The sequence below is a fragment of the Sylvia atricapilla genome, chromosome 21, assembly GCF_009819655.1.
Source record: "Sylvia atricapilla isolate bSylAtr1 chromosome 21, bSylAtr1.pri, whole genome shotgun sequence".
Classification (NCBI taxonomy): domain Eukaryota; kingdom Metazoa; phylum Chordata; class Aves; order Passeriformes; family Sylviidae; genus Sylvia; species Sylvia atricapilla.
In genome coordinates this window covers 4,393,903-4,420,121 of record NC_089160.1, presented here as the reverse complement: position 1 = coordinate 4,420,121, position 26,219 = coordinate 4,393,903, and the positions used below count along the sequence as shown (strand labels likewise).

The 26,219-nt window shown below is 40.5% G+C and overlaps 1 protein-coding gene across 2 annotated transcripts in view; it reads left to right on the top strand.

Moving 5' to 3' along the window:
• Nucleotides 1–26,219, top strand: part of AMMECR1 (AMMECR nuclear protein 1) — an 84,525-nt gene that overhangs the window by 3,613 nt on the left and 54,693 nt on the right. The window contains exon 2 of one of the 2 annotated variants that reach the window (XM_066334040.1): nt 18,446–18,971. In XM_066334040.1, the coding sequence (XP_066190137.1) occupies nt 18,446–18,971 (526 nt within the window). Of the gene's footprint in view, nt 1–18,439; nt 18,972–26,219 lie in introns of those variants that run through there. The other variant, XM_066334038.1, reaches the window with a different exon arrangement.

Sequence of the window (26,219 nt, the reverse complement as noted above, 5' to 3'; positions counted from 1 at the left end):
ATAGGTGCTATAACTAACTTTAGCAATGTTGCTCCTATTGACATCACCTCTCTCTGTACAAAGATTAAGACAACAAATGCAGTAACATCAGCCTCTTTCAGAGACACAAATAAAAACTAGCACTTCAAGTTTAAGAAGAATGAATGGAGCAATCTTGGTTCTTGTTGGTTCTGAAGAATCTTGTTGGTTCTGAAGAATCTTGGTTCTTGGTTCTGAAGAATCTTGGAAATCTATTATGAGACGGCATAGATTAGGGTAGTTTGAATTTATTTTAAGTGTAAATAAGAACCGAAAAGTTACTTCCATGTTAAGTTTTTTCTCTGTTGCTCAAAAACCAAGTTGATTTGACCATTGTCAACAATGTTACATGAATTTCCATGATAATGCTTTATAGGCTGCAAGTTAAATACAATCCCTGATATCACCTTTTGGCATTTCTAGACATTGGCTCCAATTAAATATAGCTGCAATGGATTCCTTAGCTATCCCCATCAAATATGCCAGCCCTTCCTTAATCAGTTCTTGTGGATATTTCTATAATCTTGTTGATTCTGGATTGGCTTTTGTTTTATTACGTATAATGATCAAACTAGCAATCATAAGGAATAGAATCACTAGCAAAGGCACCTAAAAGTTCTATTTATACTTGAAAGTCCGAGTCACTAAGGCAAGTCACTGACAGATCCTAATGATATACAGCAGCTCCTAACTCAAATTTATGCAACTTACTATGCAACATCTTTTCCTCTGCCATGTCCTGTTAGTAACTGAAGCCACTAACTTTATCTAAAGCTAGATAAAACATACAAACTCAAAGAATATAATATATCAATGAGGGAATAGTCTACTAAATGTAAATACTGCTTTTAACAAGGATAGCAAATGCAAGTAAAATTTGGCTCTCATTAACACTGGCTCACATTCATCCCTAAATCTTTTATGTTATGACTGTCTTTTTTGACGCCAGACACAGTATTAAACCTGTCAGTACTGCAAAGTTGAAGGTAAACAAATCATTTTTATGTTTGGCAAAGAAAAAACAAAAGGTCTCAGTCAGGAGGGAGGAAAGAGATTTCCATCCTTAGGTATGAGAAAGCTTTTAGGTAAGATATTGATCCAGTCATATTTATGGTTAATAATGACACCATTTTAGTGTTAGATGGAAATAAACAATATCTCAGACTTGCAGAGCATGCTGACATCACATGGCCCCCAGTTTTAGCTCTTTAATGTAGTTTGTCTGTGCTGGTGTTATTAATAGACACACTAAAATGGGAACTTTGCCCTGGCTCAGCTTTGACTCACTGCATGGCCTTGGGCATCACATAACCTCTGTCTCCAGTTCTCTAGCTGCATAATGCATTTGTCTATCTAGTGACTTTGCAGAGTCATGGGGCAAATAAATGAGCCACTTCACAGAATTTTTAAATTGAAATACACTAGTTTCTCTTCTGCACTTTCATAATATATTTCCTGAATTTTAACATAAATTTGCCTTTTGCATAAAGGTAACCAAAGTGTTTAAATCATCAGAAAGGAAAACTATGTATACACTTCCAAATTAAAACCCCCTCGAACTGAAAGAATGGAACCACAGCCACATCAGACAGTTTGTCATCTCACAGCCCAAAATACCTTTATCTGATGCTTTTAATAAAGCTCATTGCTGTCCAGGGGAGGGGGAAGAAATAAGGAAGACTAATTTCGCACTATGCAAAGAAATAACAGATTACATGGTTAGTAAAATCTGCACTGCAAAGTATGGTCTGGGCATAACAGATGGAAGAATCTGTCAACCAATCTCCATTGTTACACTGGCAGTGAAAAGAGCTGTGGTTTTTTGAAATCTAAACTGGCTCTGAGTGCAAAAGAGTCATACTCATTTGACTGCACCAGAAGATATAAATCCTCCGTGTGACTGAGATGACTTGCCCAAAGCTAACCGAGTTAGTTATACACTTAGTTAATTTTTTTTCCCTTGTTGTCCATTGAAACTAATCGAATTTTGTCTAGAAAATAACTTCTCTGCTGCAAGTCTAACCCTCTGTGTCTTAAGGAGAGAGGAAAACCACTTCGGTCAAGGCAGCCCCTGAGGGCACTTTTAAGGCATTGACATGCAATACGAAAATGTGCATTTGTTTGTACCGGGAGCCTAACCTAGATGCAAAACTGAATTACAGAGTCATCTGGCATTACTTTTAAATGCAAAGATGGACAAAGCAAGCTCATTAATTATCAAAAGTTGAAAAGTTCACCACTGATTATTGCTTCAGTGGATGCTGCAGCTTTACAAAGCCCAGACATCCAGTGAACACTGATGTCTCATTAGATACAAGCAATTGTATCTTCCAAGGTGGTGTTCTTGTGTGCTGACTCATCCATCGCTGTCTTGCTTTTTCTTATGGCTGGGTTAATTCTTTGCTTGGATTCGGGCTGAGCTCAAAAATGGACCTTAATATAAAGGAATATTTCTAATCCTGGGATGTGTGTTGCTGTACTAAGCAAGCAGCGAGTTGTTCCCAAAGTTCAGGAGCATGGATCTCCTGATAGCACAGCTGCCAGAGAATGGTAAATACCGTTCCACTGCTAATCATATCACTACAGAACAGTGAGAAAAAATAATATATTGCCCAAATGTATGTAGATATGTTTGTATGCACAACAGGTTTCTGGTCTTGGAAGTACCTTGTCCATTCCACAAGAAAAAAGAATTCAGAGCTCCAACCTAATTCATAGGTTGTGTCCTCATGGAACTTGGCAACAGGACAAAGAACAAAAAAAAACCCTCTAAAGCTGATCTAATCACTAATAATGACATAATTATTATGACATAACTACAAATTTATGATAGATCTAGTCTGACAATGCCATTTTAGGACAGCACGTAAAACGAGGACACAAAAACCCAAGGTCTAATTAATTCCCAGTGTAAATTGGCAGTATTCCCTTTGACTCCAGTGAGAGATTTACTTGTTCACTTCAGCTCTAATTTTTAGTCAGCATCTTCCCAATAATTATGATTGAGTTGCACCAGCCTAAAAAGCACTGACTTTTAAACCCAAAGCAAGAACCTCCAGCAAAATGGGAAAGGTGTATTTTCATATAAGTGGTGTTCATTTAGATAGTACATTTAGATTTACTTTTACTGCAGTAACTTTTCCATTTAAAGAGAAAATTTATTAAGAAAAAATTAACAAACTTCAGAGGCACAGCAGCAGGAGCCAGTCTAAAATATCTATGTGGTTTTTTTATGTCCAGATAACCAAAAAATAACACCCAGGAAGGAAAGGAGAGAAGGAATCAATGAAACAGAGAATAATGAGAAATAATTAACAAGTAGATTACATGTATCTACATGTAATCTGCTTATATTGTTTACACAACAATAATAAATTCAAACATTAAACCAGCAAGAGATGATTCTACTTTTTTGTTTCGTGGAAAATGGGATTTTTTTTCATTGTGACACAGCTATTTGAGAGTTTGAAAACAGCAAATCTTGCTGAGGAAGGGAAATTCTGAGTTGTGCTAAGTGAAATACTTGAGTCATGTTAGTGTGTAAATTGCAGTAAAACACAGAGATACTCCATCCTTCTGCAGCTCAAAAGGTATCAGCAATGAGGCCAGAGGATCAGCACTAGCCCACAGTCAACCCAAAAGTATTGCCAGATTCTGGAGAAAACACTTCACCATAGGTTGGACTGTGATGACAAACTATATATTTAAATTCCTTATGTATTACCAGAGGGATTTGCCACAGCTATTGGTAAAGATATTGGTAAAGATATCACAGAAATTGTGTGATGATATCTTTACCAATATCTTTACCAATAGCTGTGAAGTGAAAAATGAAGAGAGAACTGAGGCAGCCAAGTGGTTCATTATGCCTTCTCAGAAGATAAAACAGTGAATCATTTATAGCAAGTTCAATCAGCAAAACCACTGGTTTTAAAGCTTATCTATAAATACATTTTTAATGTGGTTATTGATTTACTATTTAATGGTGGTTGGTTAAAAGACGAGGTTGCCCAAGATCTGTATCCATGACTATTAAAGGATAAGTGTCGAGGATAGGTGCTGTTTATTGACTTGCACATATTGCATAAATATCATGGCCATGTCAATGATATTTATGAGTCAATGACTCAGGTCAGAGTGTTGCTGCTCAATACTCCATACAAATGTCAAGCAAGTAAAATTCCCGACTCAGTATTTTATGTATTAAAATATTTTAAAAAATCCAAGTTTTATAAAAGCACAGGACTTGAGTGGCAGTTTTTGAGCTGTCAGGTTACTTTCAATATTGATCAATTAAATTTTCCTCCAGAGTAACTACTGCCTCACATCGAAAACGAAAGAAATTGACTGGGCTCCATTGTCGGAATGGCACTGCAAGCTTTTGCCACTAGAGTGTGTCAAGGCATTTGTGAGGAATAAACCTCTTCACGTGCTGTATCATTCAATCCAAACTATTACCAGAGCCCTGGACAAAGACAAGTGGCTTGAATGTACCATTTTTCTGATTTCCTGCTTGAATTTGTCTTAAAGATTATACTACTAAGAAAAGGTCTCACCTCATTAGTCTGCTTATGCTGTGCACAGGGATTTTTATATGAATACTGAACACAGGCAACCAGGAAGAGTCCAGCCAATTTTAGGATCCATTACACTGTGCCTATGTTTTCAGCTCAATGTCAATGAAACATCCCTTCCAGGCTAAGACTCTTACTTTGATGCAGTACAATAACCCAGCTATTTTGTATTGAAAAGTCAGCACAGCCAGTCAATGTATGTAAATCTGTCCTTTCCTACTTCACTCTCTGTTGGATGTCTGCAGTTGCAGTAAAATTTGGGGAGGGGGGAGAAAGCAAGGGGAGGAGAGCCCACATACCTATACAAAACCTGCTGAAAATCTGAAAATATACTGAAAAATCTGTGCTGAGAATAGAGACGCTCCAGTGTATTTAAAAAATCAGTTTGAAGAGAAACTATAAAAGCCCCTCTCTTTGATAGTAAAAAAAAAAAAAAAAAAGAAATCAGAACAGTTAAAATTAGAAATGCGTAGGCATAAAGCATTTCCAGGATCAAACAGAGTATGTTGAAATGTACACATTTGGTAATGCTAAAAATCAGGATCTGCCTCCATACTTTTCTGAATCAAGGCTTGTCCCCTTCTCCATCTGTAAAACTGCACTGACAGCATTCCCTTCCTCTCTCTTTTGGTTCACTTTTGTCTCTTCAGATACCAAACTCTCCCTTAGCTGTTTTGACTACAGAAGTTCTTAGTAAAAGTTCTTCACTGTCCTTAATGTCATCTCCAGGCTGAAGATTTTAGCCACTAGAATAACCCTAATAATTTTCCTTTAAAAGACATTAAAAACAAAACCCTAACAACATCCATACAACTACCTATAAGAGATAGGAATCCTATAGCCAATCTCCAGTGATGTTGTGGAGACACCAAGTAGAACTTGATTTCATCACCTGCTTTACTCCTCCTAGGAAAGGTCTAATAAGCCTTTTTTGGAGACTGCAGCAGCTTCCAAAGGTTGACACTGTTCAAGTGACAATGATGACCGAGCAAAACACCTTCTGAAATCCCTAAGCATTACCCCAAGTCAGGAATATAAAAGGGCCAATGGGAGAAGAGCCATAGATCAGAAGATTCTGCCTTTGAATTGCCCAGATCAGCCCGAGAAAATGAGATCCAACAGGGCATCTGGAGTTCTCATCACCTGCTCTGTAACTTTAGATGAAAATTTTGAACATCCTATCTATTTGAAATGAACTGCTGGCTGACAAGAGAACAAGGAACAGGAAAGAAAGGAATAGGAAAGAAAGGAAAGAAAGGAATAGGAACACAAAATAGAAGGGAAAAATGTGTGACCAGGTCTTTTTTACTCAGTGTATGCTCAGCTAATGATGCCTCATGCAGGTATCCCACAATCACATTAGAATGAAGAGATCCTGCTCTTCATGACCAGCCTGCTGAAATCCCAGACCCTACCCACTGTATTTTTGTCCCAAAGAATCAGAGCAGAGCACAGGCAGAGCATGCAGCAAGGCTCAAGGTCCAGCACTGGTACAGTACAGGGAGGAGCTAAAAATCACCTGAAAACACACAGGTCACCTGAAAACTCCCAGCACAGTGTCTCGTGAAAATTTCATAAACAGAAGCGAGAAAGTGAAGTTCCTTCCAGTTCAATAACAAAATGAAAATGTCAGAAGGAAGGAAGAATAAATCTCAGTTCATACAGAATTCACACAATATTTATTTTTTTACAAAATAAAAACCTAGGAATTTCCATTTGGGGTAAACCTGAAATATTACATCTAATTAAAGATAAAATGTTTTGTGACTTTTTCTAAAACCACACATATTTTACTTTTCAGTTTATATTAACTTGGAAGTGGAAAGTGGTACTTCTGTTTCAAAAGATGACAATTTTCAGTATGTTAAGATATTTCCTTTACAAACTAAGAAAATGTTTCACATTTTTTCCTACTATTTCAGCTGAAACTATTTTAGTTCAACCAAATCTCAAGAATGATCCCAGTCCTTTCAAACCACTACTCTGAGAATTTCAAAATCATTCAAAATTTTTATCCACTTCTATTCATAAATTCAAGAAACATTTTGGCACTAGAATCTTGGGAAGGGAAATACTCAGGAGCCTTTCTAAAATACCTTTCCATTTCCCACCACTGAGTCCCTATCTGATATTCCTTGTACCCTCATGCAGCAATAGCTCTACCTTCACTGTGGCAATCCCTGGTGAAACGTTTCCTAGAATTAGAGTGTGAAGGCTGGAAAGTGAACTTGCCTCTTTTATAAAGAGGGAAGAACATCCGGAGAGAAGGTATTTAAATTTCCTCCTGAGGCAGAACGAAGTTGATTTATGTCAGGGATTATTTTTATCTCTCCAGTCAACTAGAAGTTATGCAGCAAAGCCTGCAGAGGCCCAGCCATGCAGCACTCCCTGCTGTGTGGCAGACTCTGTCAGGGTGGAGGATAAAGCCAAGCTTAGCAGCAGGCACAGCTCTGCCCTTGGCACTGCTCACTGGGAAGGGTTTTCCCCAGGCCTGCCCTCTGCTCAGATGGGCACCACATGTGCCCACCCTGCAGCATTTGGACAGGACAAACCAGGCTTGCAGATTGCCACGGGAATTCTGGAGACTGCTGGACACTGCACTCATACCCATGGCATCCTGATGAGGGGGAAATGGGATGGTTCTGATGGATCCATGCCCCGTTCTGCAGTCACATACTGCCTCTAAACATCTCTAATCCGTGCTGAGAGCAGGTTATTCCACCCATGGACACCTGGCACCCTTCTCCTTCCTTTTTTCGGTCTGGCTCTGACACAGAAGTGAAGATATTCTTCTGTGCCTGAGACCTCAATCCAAAGGGCATGACCTTTCCATTGATTTCAGGGATCCTGGCATGGAATTCCAACCAAGAATCCCTGCAGAGTATCATTAGGAAAACAATGCAAACCCCCTACAACTGTGAAATTACCTCTGGAAGAGAAATGGCAATTTCCTCAAGAGTTTTTTCTTTGTAAAAGGCAGCATATTTTCTGAGTTTTGAACATGTAGATGAATGTATGCAGTTGCCTGAAAGCACATGATCTAAAACATTAAAACTCTGCATTTAATTTTCATGTGTAGGGAAGGAAAATCAGTAAAAAGTTTGAATAAATAAACACTAGTTTTCAGAATAAAAAATTAGAGTAAATGTTTCCAAGCAGCCTGCTATAATAAATAAATTACTTGGATTTTAAAATTCTCTTGCAGTATCTGAAATTAAAGCACTGCACCACATTTCCAGTGCTTGCCAGCAAGAACAAATTCCTTATAAACTAAAATTAAACTACATTTTCCTGTACCACTGGTGAACAAGCAGTGATGTGCAAGGTCATAAATAAGAAATGTAAATGAATTTGTATGTTAATAAATGTAATTATGTATCTAGCTGAATTTTAATCATCCAGTGAATTACAGAGGGTAAGAAACTAATTGGATTCTCAGTATCTTTTCTGTTGTGGCTACAAATTGTGTATTGTACATTTCCTAGCACTGAAAAAGGACAATGTTAGGGGCAAGGCCAGCAAGTAGCTTGAACTTTATAATGTGCACCTTTTTATCCTTTTTCTTCTTTTAATTTTTCTAAGTAGAACTAATATTTTATGACATACCCCCCCCATCCTTTGAAACAAGTAAAACTGAGGATCAGTGAGATATGTTATAAAGACAAAGATAATTATCAACATAGTAGCTAAAAGGAATAGTTTAGAGCTACTCGTGTACTTCAATCTCTTTAAAATTTCAAACAGCACATCTTCACAAGAGCAAAGAAGTGATTTTCCACTATTTAATACAGCGTAGAGATGCAGTGGATATATGTTTTCCTAATAAACCTGTCTCTGAGTTCTTGACATTTTGAATTAGAGCAGCTAAAAGCATGGCATGGAGTAATGCAAAATTAAAAAGGAATTTTAAAATTCTTTACATGCTTCTTGCTAAATATACAGTATGTATATATATATTAACACTCACCAGCTTTATTCCTTTCCTGGCATGAATGGTTACAGCAACATTACTCCAAAGCAGAACAGAAAGCTTACAGCATATTACAGACACAATACATATAAATAAGGTTCTGTCAATTAAAATCTCAAAATTCAAATAAATCCTGTATTATATTTGGTTATCTTTTTTTTTTTTTTTTTTCTGTTATGAGAAGAGTCTCACATCATTCCTAGGAGATAATGACATCTAATAAAGCAGCTGAAATTTGCATAGCAGTTTGCAAGAAACAGAACTATTTTTTAATCTCCATCTGACATAAACAAAGCTGATAATAGCAAACCTTCTGGTGAATAAATTATTACCAATTACACCTAATTTGGGTACCATACACAAGAATTTTGCATCTCTGGTGCTGACAGCACTCAGAACAGTCTTAACTTGGTCTATTTCTCTTCCCTTCTCTGTTTATGTCCTTGGTGCTGGTAGTACAAAGAAAAGGATTTTACTTATCCTCCTTTTTTGCAAGTTCCCTCTGCTGTTCTCTTGACTTTGTTGTCAGCATTTCTTATTTCTTTCTCTGCCTGGCAGACAGGGCAACCTTTGGGACCCTGTGCCATTGGTGTCACCACAGGGCAGAGGTTCCATTCATGGCAGAGCTGTTTCCTGCCTGGCTGTGAGCTCTATGCTAATGTGACAGCCTGGCAAGTATTTGAGAATGTCACTTCTAGCAAAATTACTGTCCTGAGTGCTATTTGTCATCTATAAAACCACATATCTATCAACCAAAAAAAAACCCCAACAAAATTCAACTCTAATACAAATTTCAAATGAGATGCCCACAGGCACTTACAACATGAGTACATGTCAGTAGCCATATGTGCTGTAATCCTCCTCTTTATACATAGACCAGCATAATCCTTTCATGCACCATGTATCTAATCTGTATTCTCTGCTTTGGAAGCAAGATTAATCTCAAACTTTCAGAATTAATTCACAGGCATTAACTAGCTTTCAAACCTTCATTATTTTGGCAACCAAGTAGTTAAACAATGTGGCAAATGACCAATCATTTGTGGCATCACTTCACTTCAGGTTCTTTAAAGCCCTGCAGCTGAACCACAGCTGGGTACTTAATGCAGAGTTTTATCTTTTGGGGGAATGTTACTTTTAAATGCTTAATAATTATGAATTCATTTGCCATTTCTTTTATAAGCAGGGGATCATAATGAACTCATCTGTTATTCATGCGAATGTCAAATGCGTTCCCACGGGAGTTTTATTCTAATTCACTATTAGTTGGTGGACTCATAAAATAAAATGTTATCCATTTTTTACTCTGGACATGTAATGCTTGGTAATTGTTCATCAGTGGGCAAGTGTAAGATTTTTCTTTGATAACTTTCAGTTCTGATTTAACTAGAAAGAGAACTGATTTTAGAGTCAGAGAATTTTAGAGAAACAGAACTAGATTTGATAAGCTCTGAGCCCTCCATTTAAAATGCAGTGAATGAGATTATCATAAGCTAGTATTTTAAAAAGCAGATATATTATACTATAAGCATACATGCTTGAACTACATGGATTTAACGTAACAAGACAAGCCATATCCAATATATATTGTTATGATCGTTCAATGAAAGACATATTTCAGTATTCCACAACAGTTTTCAGGCAGCTGTTCTATTGCAATAGAAAATTGAGAGGTGAGAGACTTACAGGTCATGGCAGGATCTGAATGTGACCACACTGGACAGCTGGACTTTGACCTGGGAATGCAACCACAAAATAGGCAATAAAAAACCAGAGAATTCAAGCTCTTATGTGACTTTTTTAAAAGAGTTAAACACATAGCATTTTTTTATTACATTATTTTCAAATTTCTTCCATATCCCTAATCTAAACTGAGCATTAGCTGGAAGGACCCACCCCAGAAAGGACAGCCCTGAAATATTTCAGTGCCTTAGACCTGACAAGCTGTGCTAGGATTCTCCACAACTGTGTCACAGGGATACTTCCAATCTTGAAATGCTCTTTAGAAATGCTAATCAAAACAAATGAATTATTATTGAGATGCAGTTTAAAGGGAGATGGTAATAAACCCAGAATCTCATTTATAATTGGAGCCTGTAGATCAAAATACTTATAGATTTCTTAAAAAAACACAAGCAGAGATGCTCTTTATTTTTTCATTTGAGGTAACAAGGATATGTTTTTAGTATTAAGAATGGAAATACTAATTTCCTCAAATCATATGTATGATATTTAAATAAAAAATATGTTACTATTGTGCAATCTCTGGCAGTCAGTAGAATATTAGAATATTAACCATGAAGAAACCACTGAGAAAAACAAGCATGCAAATCAAGGCTCAGATACAAGTCTTGATATTTGAAATATCATTGAAATATCACACATATTTCCAGATGTTAAAAACTGTAACTTCACCTTTTATAATTGTTAGCAGGAAACATAAAAAGCAACAGTGCATCCTTAATGCTTTAACTTTTTTCATAGTTAAAGAAATACTATTTATTTTAATATTCTAAAATGTCTTTTACCTTATTTAAATGATTTTTTGTTAAAAACAAAAGGTCTACTTTTATAAACTTGCTGTAATGGCAGAGAGAGTTATATTGATAAAGTGAAAAAGGATTATCAGAACTAGTGAATGGAAGGAAGAGTGCACAAGAGAGGGAACACTTTTGAAACTTGCATGTTTATCAGCTGCTTTTTATCCAAAATTAATGCAATGTGTTTAATTTATACATTAAACAACTATGACAGGCATTATCACCAGCAGCAGGCAGCCTGAAGGCTTTTCCCTAGAGTGACAATACAAATGTGGGAGAGCAGAAAAATGGGAAGACATAAAGTTTTGTGGGGATGGATATCGATCTATAAAAATATCACTTTCCTTGAAAACATAGGATAGCTCAGGAGACCTAAAAACTGACAAATCATTCATCAATTTACAAGGAGACCCAGCGGTTTAAAAGGTCTGGGTTTGAACTCATCATTCTGTAACAGAGAAATTCTATTCACCTCACTGGAGTAATTTGATTTACACATGTCTGAAAGGAGAATTGACTTTTGCAATAGAAAGTACGTGAGAAAATATGCTGGAGAACAAGAATTCTACAGAAAGGAAGCAATAAAACTAATGAAAATGTAACTATGAATAAGTGAGGCACTGAATTCTACCAGTTCCTACAAATTCAAAACTTTTATTCAGAAACTTGCAGGAGTTGGGGTTCAGGATTGCTAGTCCCCTCTAAAGCCATAATAAATATAATAATAAAATGATAAATTTAAAAAAAAAATAAATATAAGAGTTAGGATTTGGTGTTCACGAGTTGTTTGGATCTTCCTCCTCACTTGAAAGAAAAGAAGAATTTGCAGGACTGAAAATGTGAAGGATTGGGGTGAGGGTGAGGCTCAGCATCAGTCACACTGGGGCTGCCCTCATGGAGTGTCAGTGAGGAAAGGAACAACTGCAGTGCCAAGGGTAGTTTTTAGGAGCCCTGCTGGCTTTTTGCCACAGAAGGTAACACCCGCTCTTAACTAACATTCAGTTTATACCAAATCTCTGTTAAGACAGTGTATTTAGTGCTTTTAGCAGTTCATGGTGCTGAAGGACCAGCACCTTTATGGCAAAACACTGCATTTGTCAGTTTTTACTTTGCACAGAAAAAGAGAGAAGTGCAACAGAGTGACAGAAGTGGTGATTTTATCAAACCAGAAAGGAGGACCAACATATCATTCAGGGTGACACCTACAGATCAGAAGCACTTGAAGATTTAAGGGTAAGTAATTTAGGCATTGAGCATAAAGAATTCTGATACTTCAAGAGAGAAAGGAAAAAAAAATACAGTTGATAAATAGCAACGTATTACAATACCAAAGATGGAAATACACTTGAGTGCCCTGCTTTTGTATTTTTTGGAAGCTGCAATAGTCTACTAATGAACACTCTTTCAAAACAATAGCCAAAATATCTCATTAGGAGAAACTAAACCTATCCAATGTCAAGTGACTCGATGTTTCCACCTGGAACAGTGGGAGCAATTCTCAGCCACCTTAAGATTCACAGATTCTTTTATAGAACTGAGGATGGTAAAGGGCAGCAGAAGGATTTGCTGAGTTTTCACTGCTCGCAAAGATTAAAGGAAAAAGTTCTTCAGTCTCTGGAGAAAAGAGCAGTGTTTCTCATTTCTCTGAAAGGACCAGAGAGATGACAGCTTCAATGCTATCTGAACAGGGTAAAATAGCAGAGCAAGGGAGCATGAACCTGAGCTAAGAACTGGACATTAGGGCAACAGAGGTGGAATTCCTTAACACCAAAAGCTAGATAACGTGTGCACAAAGATAGCAAAAGCAGCAGCCAGAAGAAATCAAATCTTTTCACAAGAAAATTAAATTTTCACCTGAAAAAGGAAGCTGAATGCAGTCTTGTATCAGAAGGAAGATAAGAATTTATGCCTGTTGGCTTCCTTACATGAGAGCATTTCTGTCATCCTCATCAATTAACATTGAAAACAATCAATTTGCATCATTAACATTCACCTCTTTTCTGGAATTGCTGCTCCTCGCATTAACTAAATTTATATGAAAGTTTCATTGTGGTATTTTTAGAAGACATATAAAATCAAGTGCTGGCCCCTTGGGATGGCTAAAGGTTTAGTGCAACTCTTGGGAATAAGCAGGCTTGTAATTGTGGTGTCCTGACCAGATTTCAATTCTTAGCAAAGCATCACTATGCATTTTATCTTGCTCATCCACTCATACACCTGAAAAGTACCAATTACATTCTTTGCCTAATACACCTCAATTGTTGTACCCTATTTGACTGGTGCTGAGGTTCATTAGTGGTGTCTGTATAGCAGCACTGGATAAACACACAATATTGTTCTAATTAACCTACAACTCCTTAAAGCTCTGACTCTTCAGAATTGAGAAATGCTGTTAATGCAAAAGGTTCTCCATGCTGGTGGCAAACATTTTGTGAAGGAGACCAACTACAAACAGCCATGTCAAAAAATATATCCTAAGGCTTATTATTAATAGATTAGTAGAAATCAGCTAGAATACATCACTGTAGCTCCACTGACCTCAATGAAGCCATGAATTCATTTTGAGAATACAGCTATGTAAGCTACATCTCCTTTTGTCACTGTACAATGGAAAAATACATTGGAAAAGGAGAGGATATGGCATTAACATAATATGTGAAGAACATTGCAGCTCACAGAATTAGTTGAAAAGAATTCCATTAAAAAGCTACTACTAGTCTCACCTTCCATTTATTACAAGTGCTTTGAACTTTAGGTTTTTAATTAAATAATTTTTCTGACTCCATTGACGCACTTAATGCTTTTATCTCTAGTTCAGAAGCTGTTCAGTCCTAGATTGTTTACTTTGACAAATAACATTGTAGAATGAATGGTGCTTTTTTTGCTTTACTTATTTGTTTTGGAGGGTTTATTTGGTGGGGTGTTTGCTTGCTTGTTTTGCTGTGTTTTTTTTTTTTAAATGGCCAAACTAATGCCCAGTTTTGCAGTAGAAGCTCAGATTGTTTAACAGGACCAAACCCTAAATTCACACTGGAATGAAAAACATCTATAAAACAATGTGAATTTTAAAATAATACAGATTGGATTCACAGTATGGTAAAATTATAACTTAGCCCAAAATATGAAACAGGGCCAGGATTCCAGTAAAATAACATGTGAGGACCTTTTGTCTGCTGGCTGTTATCACATCCGGAGATGATTTTTTGTACAAGATTTTTTAGAAGAAACTTCAACGGGGGTTTGATATAAGGAACAATACCAGGATGTGGCCTCTAACTGGTAGGAACAATTGCTGTTCTCAGACATGTGCAAGCTAACTTTCATTGACTTTGTTAGATTTTGTGCACACTTGCTGGCCTAGATTCAGGGCTGTAACTAATTTCTCCTGGGGCCAGCTGAGACACAGAGTGTAAGTGAAGAACAGGAACTATTCTGTCTAAGCAGAATATACTGAGGAAAACTCACATGAGCCTCGAGAGTGGGATAGACCAGTTGGGGAATAATGTGAAAAAGTAACAAGCAAACCCACTTTCTTTCCAGCTACACCCTTGATGCCTTGTAGGCTGCAGAGCAAGGGAAGAGGTGCCTAGACTGGCTCTACAATGGGTGCAAACTCCTCAGACCAAAGGAATTTTCAGCACAAAAATATTCCAGTTTTATGGCAGGCCCATCCAAAACAGCTCTTTATGATGGGAAGACAGAAAGCTAGATTTTAACTTTGAGTTTTGGAAGATTTTCTCTAGAATAGTAACTAACAACTCCATAGACATGCTAGCTGTTTACATCCTTCAAATTTTGAAAGGTTTTTGTGGGTTTGTTGGGGTTTTTTACAGATTATTTGTAGTATAATATTTCCTTCAGTTCTCAGAAAGTGGAATATTCTGCATTTTGAAAAGAGGACTTTCTGTTTCTCTTTCCTTCATTGCCTTGCTCTGACTTTTTCTACAGTCCCAAGCATAAACAAATTTCCTTCCCATTCAAGGCCCTTTATCTTTCCTCGACTGGTTTTCTTCACCTATTATTTAAAATTCAAACATTTCTGTGATTTCTGACATAGTTTCTCCATAAATATATGGAATGCTGCTTTAGGCTGCATCTTCGAATTTTTCACCAGCACTGTTTAAGCTGCACAAGGCCATTAATTCTCAATTTTGTGTAGCCACTCCAAGAGGCCAACACAGATCTTTGTGCAGCCCTCTGATAAATCAGACTGTAGAATTGATTTGGCTGAAAAATAATTCAGGGAAAAGTGTGTTTTTCAACTTGATCTTCTGCCTCACATCTGCACAAACAGCTGCATGAACACAGCAGAATGGGTGGGGCAGGAAGGGGAACAATTAGCTGAGGTAGAGCTGCTCAAACCAACATTACTAGTCTTGCAGAAGTGCACACGGAGCCAAACAGCCTAAATGTGCTATTTTAAGTATCCTTTTAAATCCCTCACCTGTTCCAGGGCCTATTAAAAGAATTGATACTAATAAGGCAAGGATTAGGTCCTGCTTGATGGAGCCAAATTTTGGCTCATTGTTTCCTTGTCCTGGTTGATTTGTCTTCTAATTAGGTTGTAGGGAACATAATGGGGAAACTTAAATGATCTTTTGGCCCACTTGACAACAATCTGACTTCTACTACAGTCAGTGCAAATTTCACCTCGGATTCAAAAGGAATTAGATTGGGTCTGTCAGGATAGCATTTCTCCCAGATACTAATAATTCTGATTGTTTGGTTTAAGAAGGGCAATCCTTCAGAGCGGGTTCAGATCACTAAGAAATATCTTTTTCTGCAAATAACTCTGTGTTTCTTATAATAATTTACAACCCTTTTGAAGAATAATGAGCTGTGCTTTTTAATTAAAACATTCATTTTAATCTGTTACTTGTAACAAGTGACTTTTCTGAAATCACTGGGGCTTTAGAACACGAAGTGAGCAATGGTGCTGAACAGCTGAAGTCATAAAGGACAGCTACATCACTCCTAAATTGCACTGACCTAATTGCACAACCATTCTGATTCTGTTGGTGCTGCTAAAGAGTTTGTTTTTTCACCCGGAGTTCACTTGGGATATTTGACTGCACATATGAGGCACAGCACTGTCATCAACCAACAGGAAAGACTCTGCTGAAGTTAGCAGAGTATTAGAAGCACTTTCAGGAACTGAACATGTTCAGGGCTTCTTGTAGTAAGAAATGTAAAAGTCCTTGATACTTAACTGAAGCAAAGCACCAATGAAACACGTGCTGCGCTTAACCCAAACCACATTATCCAAAGAATAAATGCTCCTTCAAACAGAAATGGAAAATTTCCACTGAGCTATGAAGAACATTTTGTAAGCCTGCAGGTCTCTCCACTTTAAGATGTTTGATTCTCCCTGGTTCCACTAATTTCCACAATTGTGTTTGTGTATTTGTTGTTGTTTTACACAGAGATTTGCTACGCTTTACATGCGCTGAGGTAAAATAGGAGCACAATAAAAGCAAATACAGCAAAGAACATCAGCAGAGGTGGAAAAAGTAAGGTGTTTCTAATGATTAAGTAATCCACTTAGTTTACCCTTTCATTTAGGGACCGTTGCAATACAATATTTAACCAAAAAGTTATCACTGTTCATTATCAGTAGTCTTGATAAGGACATCTGAGCCTTACAATGAATCCTCCAAATATCTGTTCCAGGGGAGCAAACAATTAATATTTCTGTCTGTATTGTAAGCATTTTGCAATTGCTGAATATTTTTATAAATATTGGTGTTAAATAATATAGGATGATAAAAAAATGAGAAAAAGACAGAATTCAATACCTGGAGAAACTATTTTCCCAAAAGCAACAGAAGGTGTCACTGCTAACTGATTTTAAACAAATGAATCCCTAAGTGGAAAACACTGCCTTTGTTTTGAAAGAAACTTGAAAGTTGTATGGGAAAGTAATTGGGCTCCCTTCTCAAGTATTCACCAGCTCCAAACATAAACATTACATTTAAAAATGGAAACGACTGCTTCACACCATCTAATTCTCTTTTCTGTTTTGCTATTATTCCCTGCAGATGTTTTACTTCAGGCTATGATTCACAGTCAGAGCAAGAGAAGTTTAGGCCAGTATTTGGACAGAAATCTTCGAAGGGCCTTTTAACCCATTTAGTATTAGAGATCTAGTAATTGGGGATTTTCTCTTCAAATCCATCATTTAAAATGCAGCCAAAACTAATACAATGACGGTGTTGGAGAAACCATTTCTATCTAGAAATGTAAAACTGAGTAGTAGTTTGAGACTGAAATCTTTCTCTATACTTCATTTCAGCTTGTGTTAACGGCTGAATCTCTAAAGTTGTGGTATTATTTTAACTCTGTGTGGCAGTCCTCACCCCCTTGTCTCCTTTGATACTGTAGTGTCGCTATTCTATGTTAAACAGCTGTTACATCCCATGCCAGAGACGGCCGCATAACACTGACGGGTGAGGTGTTATTTTCTAAATATACATACCGATTTTGAAGCGCTTTATGGCCGTTTGAAAGTCTCTCCATCCATTCAGATCTAGGTATATACGAGGCTAACGTAAAGCAGTAATATAAAACACATTTCCCTCCCTTAATAAGCTTAATTTTCGGTGTCTGGAGAACAGCAGGAACTGATACCCTTTTTCCTCTGGGCTTCCCTTCCCTAGAGAAGCGCTGCGGGCACCCAGGGCCGTGGTCTCACCGGGTCACGGCTGCGGGCCTACGCTCCAAGCTGCTATTTATGGCTCGAGAAGTAATTGCCAAAGCTGTAATTAAAGAAAAATATTATATACAATATATATATGTAGCTATAAAGCCCGTGGCTTTTAGCCATCACGATTGCATGGTTAATAGCTGCATCCCAGCACTCTCTCCAGGCTCCCAGCCCGGCGGCTCCAGCACAGCCCTCCCCCTCTCCTCCCCGGAGAAAGGCATTTCAGGTCACTTGAATTATTTAGCGGGGTGTTTTTAACCATCTCAAGGGCTTTGCTCCTGCCGTGCGGCGCCTGCAGAGCTCGGGTTTGTGGGTTTATTTTTTTTTTTTTTCCTTTCTTTTTTTTTTTTTTTTTTTTTTTAGCACGCGAGGTGGAGTTGCTCCACTTCCTCGGCAAGAAGGAGGAGATAAAGCGCGGGGGGAAGGCGAGAGGGGCGGCTCGGCGTGTGGAGGGGAGGGGAAAGGCCGCCACACCTGCGGGCCGCGCTGCCCCCTCAGGCCCGGCCCTGGCCGCCGCGGCCGCTCGCCGGCTCGCTCTAACGCAGCTCTCTCTGTCTCTTCCTCCCCCCTTCCCCCGCCGATCCTCCTCTTCCTCCCGCTCCTCATTCATCCTCCCCCGTGCCGTCCCCTCCCCGTGCAGGCGAAGCGGGCGCGGCAGGAGGCGGAGCGGGCCGCCGCACGTCCCCCGGCCGGCCGGCCGGCCCCCCCGCCATGGGTCGGAAGCGCTGCGTGGGGGGAGACGGCTCCAAGATGGCGGCGGGTTGCTGCGGGGTGAAGAAGCAGAAACTCTCCAGCTCCCCTCCCTCGGGCTCGGCCGGCCCGGGCGGCGGCGGCGGCGGTTCCCACTGCGGCGGGGCGGCGGCGGCGGGGGGCGAGCCGGGGGCGCTGCCCCCGCCGGGGGGCCCCCGCCTGAACGGCATCGGGGTGCTGGCGGGGGGCGCCGCCGGCTGCGCCCTGTCCCCGCCGCTGCCGCCCAGCTGCGGCGGGGGCCCCGCCGGCCTCTCCCCGCCGGCCTCCTCGCTGCTCGCCTCCCCTGGCTCCGGCGGGCCCGGCTGCAGGAAGATGGTGGTGTCGGCCGAGATGTGCTGCTTCTGCTTCGACGTGCTTTACTGTCACCTGTACGGATACCAGCCCCCGCGGAGCCCCCGCTTCACCAACGACCCATAGTGAGTATCGCCGCGACCGCCCGCGTGGGCGCCTCGTGCGCGCCCGTCCCGCCCGGCTCCCCCCCGGCCGGCCGCCCTCCCCTCCCTTGCTCCCTCCCCGCCGGCTCCCGCCTCCCTCCCGGCACCTTCCCCGGCCGCTGTCCTCGCCTGGCCCCGCGCCTGTCCCCGGGCCCGGCCCGCGGGCGCCCCCGCTCCCCGGGAGCCGCGCTGCCCTCCGCTGGCCCCGGGGAGCGCCGCGCCGCCCGCCCGCTCCGTGACCCGGCCCCGGCCCCTCCGGGCCCGTCGGGCTCGCCGGCGGCGTCTCCCCCGCAATCCCTCACGCCGCTGGCAGCGCCCCGGGCCGGGCGGCCGCCTTTGTGCCGGGTTCCGCGGCCACCTCCGTGGGCAGTGCCCTGTCCCCGCTCGTGGGCTGTGTTCGGCAGCGCCCGAGGAGCCCGCTCCCCGCTCCTTTCGCCAGTAGTCCTTACTGGGACCCCTTCGCTAGGCGGTCTCTCGCTGTCCATGTGTTCTGCATGAGTGCGGGCCTCTCCGTCACCAGTGCTGGATGGTGAGTACCCAGTGTAAGAGCCCTGTCGTGCGAGTCCCGGATTTGTGAACACTGGTGTACCTGTACATTCCCTGTGCCAGGCACTTGTAACGCTACTTCGCTCTCAGATCGTGCGGAGTCCTTGCTTTGTAATGACTCCTGAAGATCACCTGGCGTTAGACATCCCGAGTCCCTGAGTAATCCACCACATCATATTCCCAGAGTTTTGAACAGATCACATAAACACCTGTTACTCCCATCCTCCCTCTGCCTCCCAAGCATCCTTGCAAGAGTGTCCAGCAAGGGCCTGTTTTACTCCCATCCCTGGCCACTGTTGTTCAGTGTTTGTGTTGAACCCTGTGCCCCACTGCCTCCAGAGGTGACCTGGCAGGACGGTGTCGCCCAGCATGTCAGCACCTGCAGCCTGCCTGTGCCGGGCATGCTGCTGCAGACAGAGCTCTGCCGCTCCAGGGAGTAACTCCTCGGTGACGGGAAGTTACTTCCTCTCCGCCAGGATGAGTTACCGAGTTGCTGCATGATCCAGATCCCTTTGATTGCAGAGTTAACGTAAGGGGTTGTTGAAATTGAGTTTCCGCTGTTTTACTTTGCTTTTAAACGGAATGGAGCTCGTGTGGTGAGTTTCCAAGCTCCAGCTGAGACTCGACTGTGTTGGTCCACCAGAGTGCATGTCACTTTTATATGCTCTTATGTATAGCATGACTATCAAGTTTGTGAGAACCTGTGCTTTCTCGGTACTTAATGAATACAAGTTCTTTTGTGTGTGTCCTGGACCCTCGTGCACCTTCACCAATGCAAACAGTTGTCGTGCAGTCTGTGTTTCATTAATGAGATGTAGTGTATGCTTCTTGGTGTTTAAAAATACAATGTATTAATGATCTTATTTGTAGTCCTTGCTGTTCTAACACCCAGGATCTATACATCTCTTGCATACTTTCAGCTGCTGTCATGACAACCCAGCTCTGTGGATTCCTACTTAACCTGCCACCCCAGCAAGTCTTCCCTATATGCTCTTCATAACTCCTATGTGATTTCATCAGAGTACCAATAATGAAAGGAGGGCAGGGAGACTCCACTGTGAGTTTCTTTACCCAGGTCTTTTGCAAATCCGTGTCTGTCCTTTTGTAGATACCAACTGTTTAGCAACTGCTGCTCGGAGTAGCCATTTTGCTGTGCATTGTCCTGTGTCTGTTCTCCATCCCAGACCACTATAGGTTGCAACATCAGCTTTGTGCTGTTTCACTCTTTCAATGCTGTAAGAGAGTTGAGTTCTGTCTGTGTTTCTACAACAATATCACCTTGGTGTTATGGTTTTTTTATCTGTGTTGCAGAATGTTTGTTGGACAGATTAGTTCTGCTGTCTGTTAATTAGTGGAGGAAACTGAGGCAGGGGTGAAGATCTCAGCACTGAAATGTTTTCCAGCAAGCACTTTGCTTCCTCTTAGTAAGCAGTAGATCACTTCACTTCTTCCCTCCTGCTTCTTACTTTAACAACACCACAATTGCAAACTAAGTAAAATTATTTGAATTTTCCAGAAATTATTATGTGTTCTTCAGATTTATTTGCTAGACCTGGTGCAAAGTTGCTACATTGACTTCTGAACTTCTAGACTTCGGGAAGTGGCACTGTCATTAAAATTAGTAATGTAATTTCTGTTTATTCCCATGCTTGTGCCAGCCTGCATTGTATAGATCAGAAAATGATCTAACAATAATACATATTTTTGCTTGATGGGTTACAGAGTTTGGTTCTCTCTGGATCATTGCACGGCTTCACAAACATTTGTGCCCGCACAAGTGTGAGGTGGAAATAAGCAGACAGATGGCAGAACTGCTGCTTTCAGCAGCCTTGTGAGCTGATTATGTTTGTGCAGTTGGGGATGCAACTTGAAAAAAGTTGTTCAGTGTTACATGTAAAATTTTAGGTTGGTGAAAAAATTGCTCCTGCTAAGTGTTCAGAGAGAGGCAGCATGATTTCTAGCATTCACAAGGTTTGCAGGCAATCTTACTGATAACTGGGTAACTCACAAAGATGAGATATTGACTTTGAAGCTGGGCTGCATCCTGTACAGCAAAAAAAACCTGAGTAAGAACTGGTGTTTTTCAGTGAATGTGCATTGCAGCTTTCTGCCTCGAATTCGTTTGGAGGTTTTGTCCATAGACTGAAATATTTAGTCTAAGAGCCGTAACCTAAAATAAGGGTTTGTATGTAAATTATAGAATTACTGTTTTAAATTGTGTTAATTACAGAGAAGGATGAAAGACCTGTGAGCTGGTATCCTCATACAAACATGACTCATATTTCTTGCAGGTCTTTGAACAATGAAACTGGGCATGATCAAAGAAAAGCAGGTGGCTGAATCACTTGGACAAGGGGTTCTGGCATGTTGGCTTTAGAACAAAACCTGCTTGTGACACCTCCGGATTTTTCTGACTTTTTTATGCCAAGAAGAGGACAGCATCAGGGCAACCAATTGAAGGCAGTAGGAATGAGTGGAAAAGCTTGTTTTGACAGGTTGTGGGTTTTGAACTCCAGGGCAGCCCATACATGGATGAAATAGTTGGCATTTTCCTATCTCTGGGGTTCCTGAAGCACAGAGAATAGCACCACTGTTGAGGGTATTGCTGGGGAGGTGTTGGGTTGGAGAGGGTGGTGACTCATGGAGCCAAATGAAGATAGCTGAAAGACCTTGAATCTCTCCAGCAGTGTGTTGTTGAGAATAGGCTGAGCAAGTTATTTCACCCATGGACTTCCTCTCTCTCCTCTTGTAGGCTCCATGGGTCTACTGACATTTTATTCTGTCACTCTTAATTGAAGAACTTTCTCAAACCTTTAATTTCATTTCACTTTGGGTTGCTCTCTAAGCCACCCTTTCTCTTCTTTGCAAGAGATGTCCTGTGCCTTGCTTCTGCCAATGTGGTGGCTCTCAAACTACAGGTGTGGAAGGCTAGTCTTGTGCCCATTAGTTTCCTCACTCAAAGAAAGTTGTGATTCTACTCAAAGTGAGTGTAACTTAACCTTGTAGTTAATAAACGGTTCTAGGGTTACTGGATATCCAGGATTTTTCCTTAGTTCCTCGTGTCTTGGTGTAAAGTGTTGGTAATGGTGGAGAATTGCTGGTAATTTAGATAGAAAGCTAAAAATAAAGTCTTAAAATCTTCCTGTGCAGCCCCAAAACTGATTTTTTTCCCTGCAGCGTTAACCGTCCAGTGCTTTCTCTGAAGGCACTGATGAGAGGTGACACTTGTCTGTAGGTGTGTACATGTACTTACACGTACATGTGAATAAAAATGTTATGGCTTGCAGTTGATAGGATTTCGTGTTTTTCTCAGTTTCTTGTTTCTTGGCTGCAGCCTGACCTTCTGCTTCAGTCTCTACAACTTTCTGTAATGTTGGAACATTGCACTTCTTGCTTGCTTTGGTGTACGCTTCTTTACGAGCTTTTCTTTGAAACTTTGTCTGGAAACTGAGAATTTCATATTGTCTTAAAAACCCCAGCAGTGTTCTCTATTGTCATTACAGCTCTTGATGCCAGGAATATGAAGTTTTGTTGTTTCTCTGCAGGACTTGGTTATATGGCAGTGGAGACTTACACTGTTTTGTGGCAGACTCAGTGATAATTTGTATTTATTGTTACCCTCCAATATTACACAACAGCTATAATGAATGCTTGGTCATCACCAAAGGTCAACAAGGAAACACACAGGGAAGTGTTCCTTCATGTCTGTGTGTCTGACTTCATTCTGTTTTTCATGTGTACATCACATGAAGTTGTATAAGGTTCACTCTTTTCTCCTGAATTAACAGGATGTATTGATCTTTACTGTTGAATGTTAAATGTTGGGATGTAAAGTGCTGGTTCTTTCAGAGTAGCATTCTGTGGTGTCACTTTGAAAGTATAGTGCAGTTGAGAATGTGTACTTTGGCTGGCACTGGCAGTGCTCAGCAGGGAATTCCCAGCGTATTTGAAAGCAGATCTGGTGAGGGCATCTTGGTGCAGCAGAGGGGCAGAAGGGATAAGGTTGCATGGCTTCAGAAAGAAGTAGCCTCTGCCAGTAGGTTCATCCTCTGATAGGGTTGGTGAACTGATAAAATAATACTATGATAAACTCCAAATTAGGTTATCTGGAATCTGAGGACTTTTTTTCCTTCATAAGTTCACTTTCGAGAGCTGTTCTTAAGTGCAGATGAGGTAATTTCTGTTAGGACAGGAAATCAAATCACTGACAGTCTTAAGGCTAGACCCTGGTTTAGTTTATTTAGCTAAAAACAGTCACCACAAAGTTATACTAAGTGCTCTGATTTTCTGCAGTGCTAGTTCTGTGGGAGTTAATTGTTCTCATACTCCTTGTAGGGTGAAGAGGAGTCAGCAACCACCAATGCTTGTGCCATCAGTCTGATCATTCATTTTTATTGCCTCCTTCTGTTTAGTTACTTTCATATTGTTCGTCGTATTTTCTTTATTCTATTTTGGGCTTTATGTTCCTGCTAAATATTTTCATGGAAATACAATTTTTATCACTGATTTTGACATTTAAACTCTTGACTGTCAGAAAAATATATTTTGTGTCCAGATTTGGGTTACTTCACATGTACATTTAACTTCAGTATTTTTTTGCTAGAGATTGCTGAGACATTCATGATTTAAGAATGCAGATATTTGATTTGGAGGTGCTGGAAGAGTATGCAGTTCTGCCTTCTCTTCAGGTGTGAGTTAAATACAATAGTAATGGTATCTAGCATTGAATACTGAAATGAGAAATTTAATGCTGGCACTTCATGGTCACTGACAGTTAAGAGATAACCTGATAATAAAAGTTTGAAACCCTGTGCTGGCTCATTTTGCTTAGTTTACAGATCTAGACTGTGACCAGTCAATGAATGAAATGTAGTCCTTAGTTCTCTTAAAACTCATGCCATAGTTAATGAAGCAAGCTCAGTATGTGAAGCTCTCTGTTCTTGCAGTAAGTAACTTTACAGTTAAATGCAGGTTTTCTATAGCATCAAATTATTGTCTTTAGAATTGTTAGTTGTTTGATACATGCCAAATACTGGTGGTTTGTGTCAAGGATAGCAGGAAATATGTAAATTATTTAAAAATAATAGTAGAGTTTGGCCAATACAGAAACTGTTGCTAGGCTGGAGGCCAAAACAAGTCCAGTCAGGCCCTGGCCCTCATTAGCAAAGCATTATGAAAATGCTTGATTTTTTTATGATGATGTTTATGCTCCTAAGGAGTGGGTTATTAAGATTTAGCATTGCAAAGTCTTCATTTAAATAACAAGATGGGGCAGCTCTACTGTGGTTAATTGACAAATTCTCAAAAACATGTCCTTGATAATGTAGCATGCTGGGAGTGCAGTAGCTCTCAAGTGGAATATGGGTGTTCAGTTGGTCCTGGCTGGTCCTGCTCTTCCTCACTGTGTGATAGTGTTGTGGTATGTGCTGACTGACCAAAAGCTGGGCTGCTTATCAGTCCAGCACTATAAACAATTCAGCATCTTTCCTGGGCTGCTTGTATGACCTTCTAAAAAGCCCTTCATTTTCATGACTGGGGTGTTGGCTAAAGGAATCAATGTGAAGAGCTTCATTTCTGAAGTGGGATACCTTTCCTGTTCCATAGGTCAGAAACATATTTGCTGAGTTGTTGGGTTTTTTTTTTTTTGTTGTTGTTTTGTTTTGGTTTTGGTTTTTTTTTGCATTTGTCATCCCTTCACAACTGGTGTCACCTAACAGACTGCATGTCTGTGTCCATGCCTTACAGGATGTGCCTGAAGTTTTCCTAGTCTGACTGAGCCTTCATAACTTCCTGGAAGGCAGTGCTTGTTGTGAGTACGTGGATATTGCTTTGCTGCCCTAAATACTTGCAGCCAGGGTTATTAAAGTGCTCATTTCATGAGAATGACGTTTTATGGAATGCAGAACAACTCCATGGAGTTGTGGCAAGGTCACTGGGACAGCAGCCATATAGAGATCTGTATGTCTTCCCAGAGCACTCTTGTGTTACAAAGATGGAGTTCTCACCATCCTTAATGGTATATAAAACCTCACTTGATGCATTTCTTTCCATTAGCTTGAAATCTGTGGCACCTTTGGCAAAGCTGAACGTAGGGCTGCAGTGATTGTAATATGTGTGCCATGGACATACTCCTGTAATTTATATTTTGTCCCTCTGCCACCAAAGATGCCTCTTCTCCAGGCTTTGTTGGACACCATGGGTTTGAGCATCTGGGAGGCTCCTTTACTGAGTGGTACTTGGAGACCATGTTTGAGACAGAAGAGAAGGATCTCTGTCATAAGTTTTTATCTTTAGCATCAGTATTGCTTCTGCTTTATCTTTTCTGAAAGTTAAAGCACTTTCCCTGTTTCTCATGTGATGCTTTTTTGCAGAGATAAGAATTCTATGAGTGAAGCTCAAGAATTCATGAATTTCAGGTGTATTAAGGTAGAAAAAAGTGTGTGATTCTCCACTGGTGGACAGCAGTGTGGGCCAGCTGAGTAAATCTGGTTGCTTCCAGCCTTTTTTCTATGTGACTGTAAGAATATAAGGGCTGGGTGCCACACTTATTTTCCTTACTCAGGAAGTGAGCACAAGGGTAAGTTCAGCTGCCAAGGAATGGCAAGTTTGCAAGGCTCTTCTTTTCTGTGTGAATAAACTTGCTGAAAGATTGACTTTGGGAAAGATGTTGTGCTAGGCAGAGGT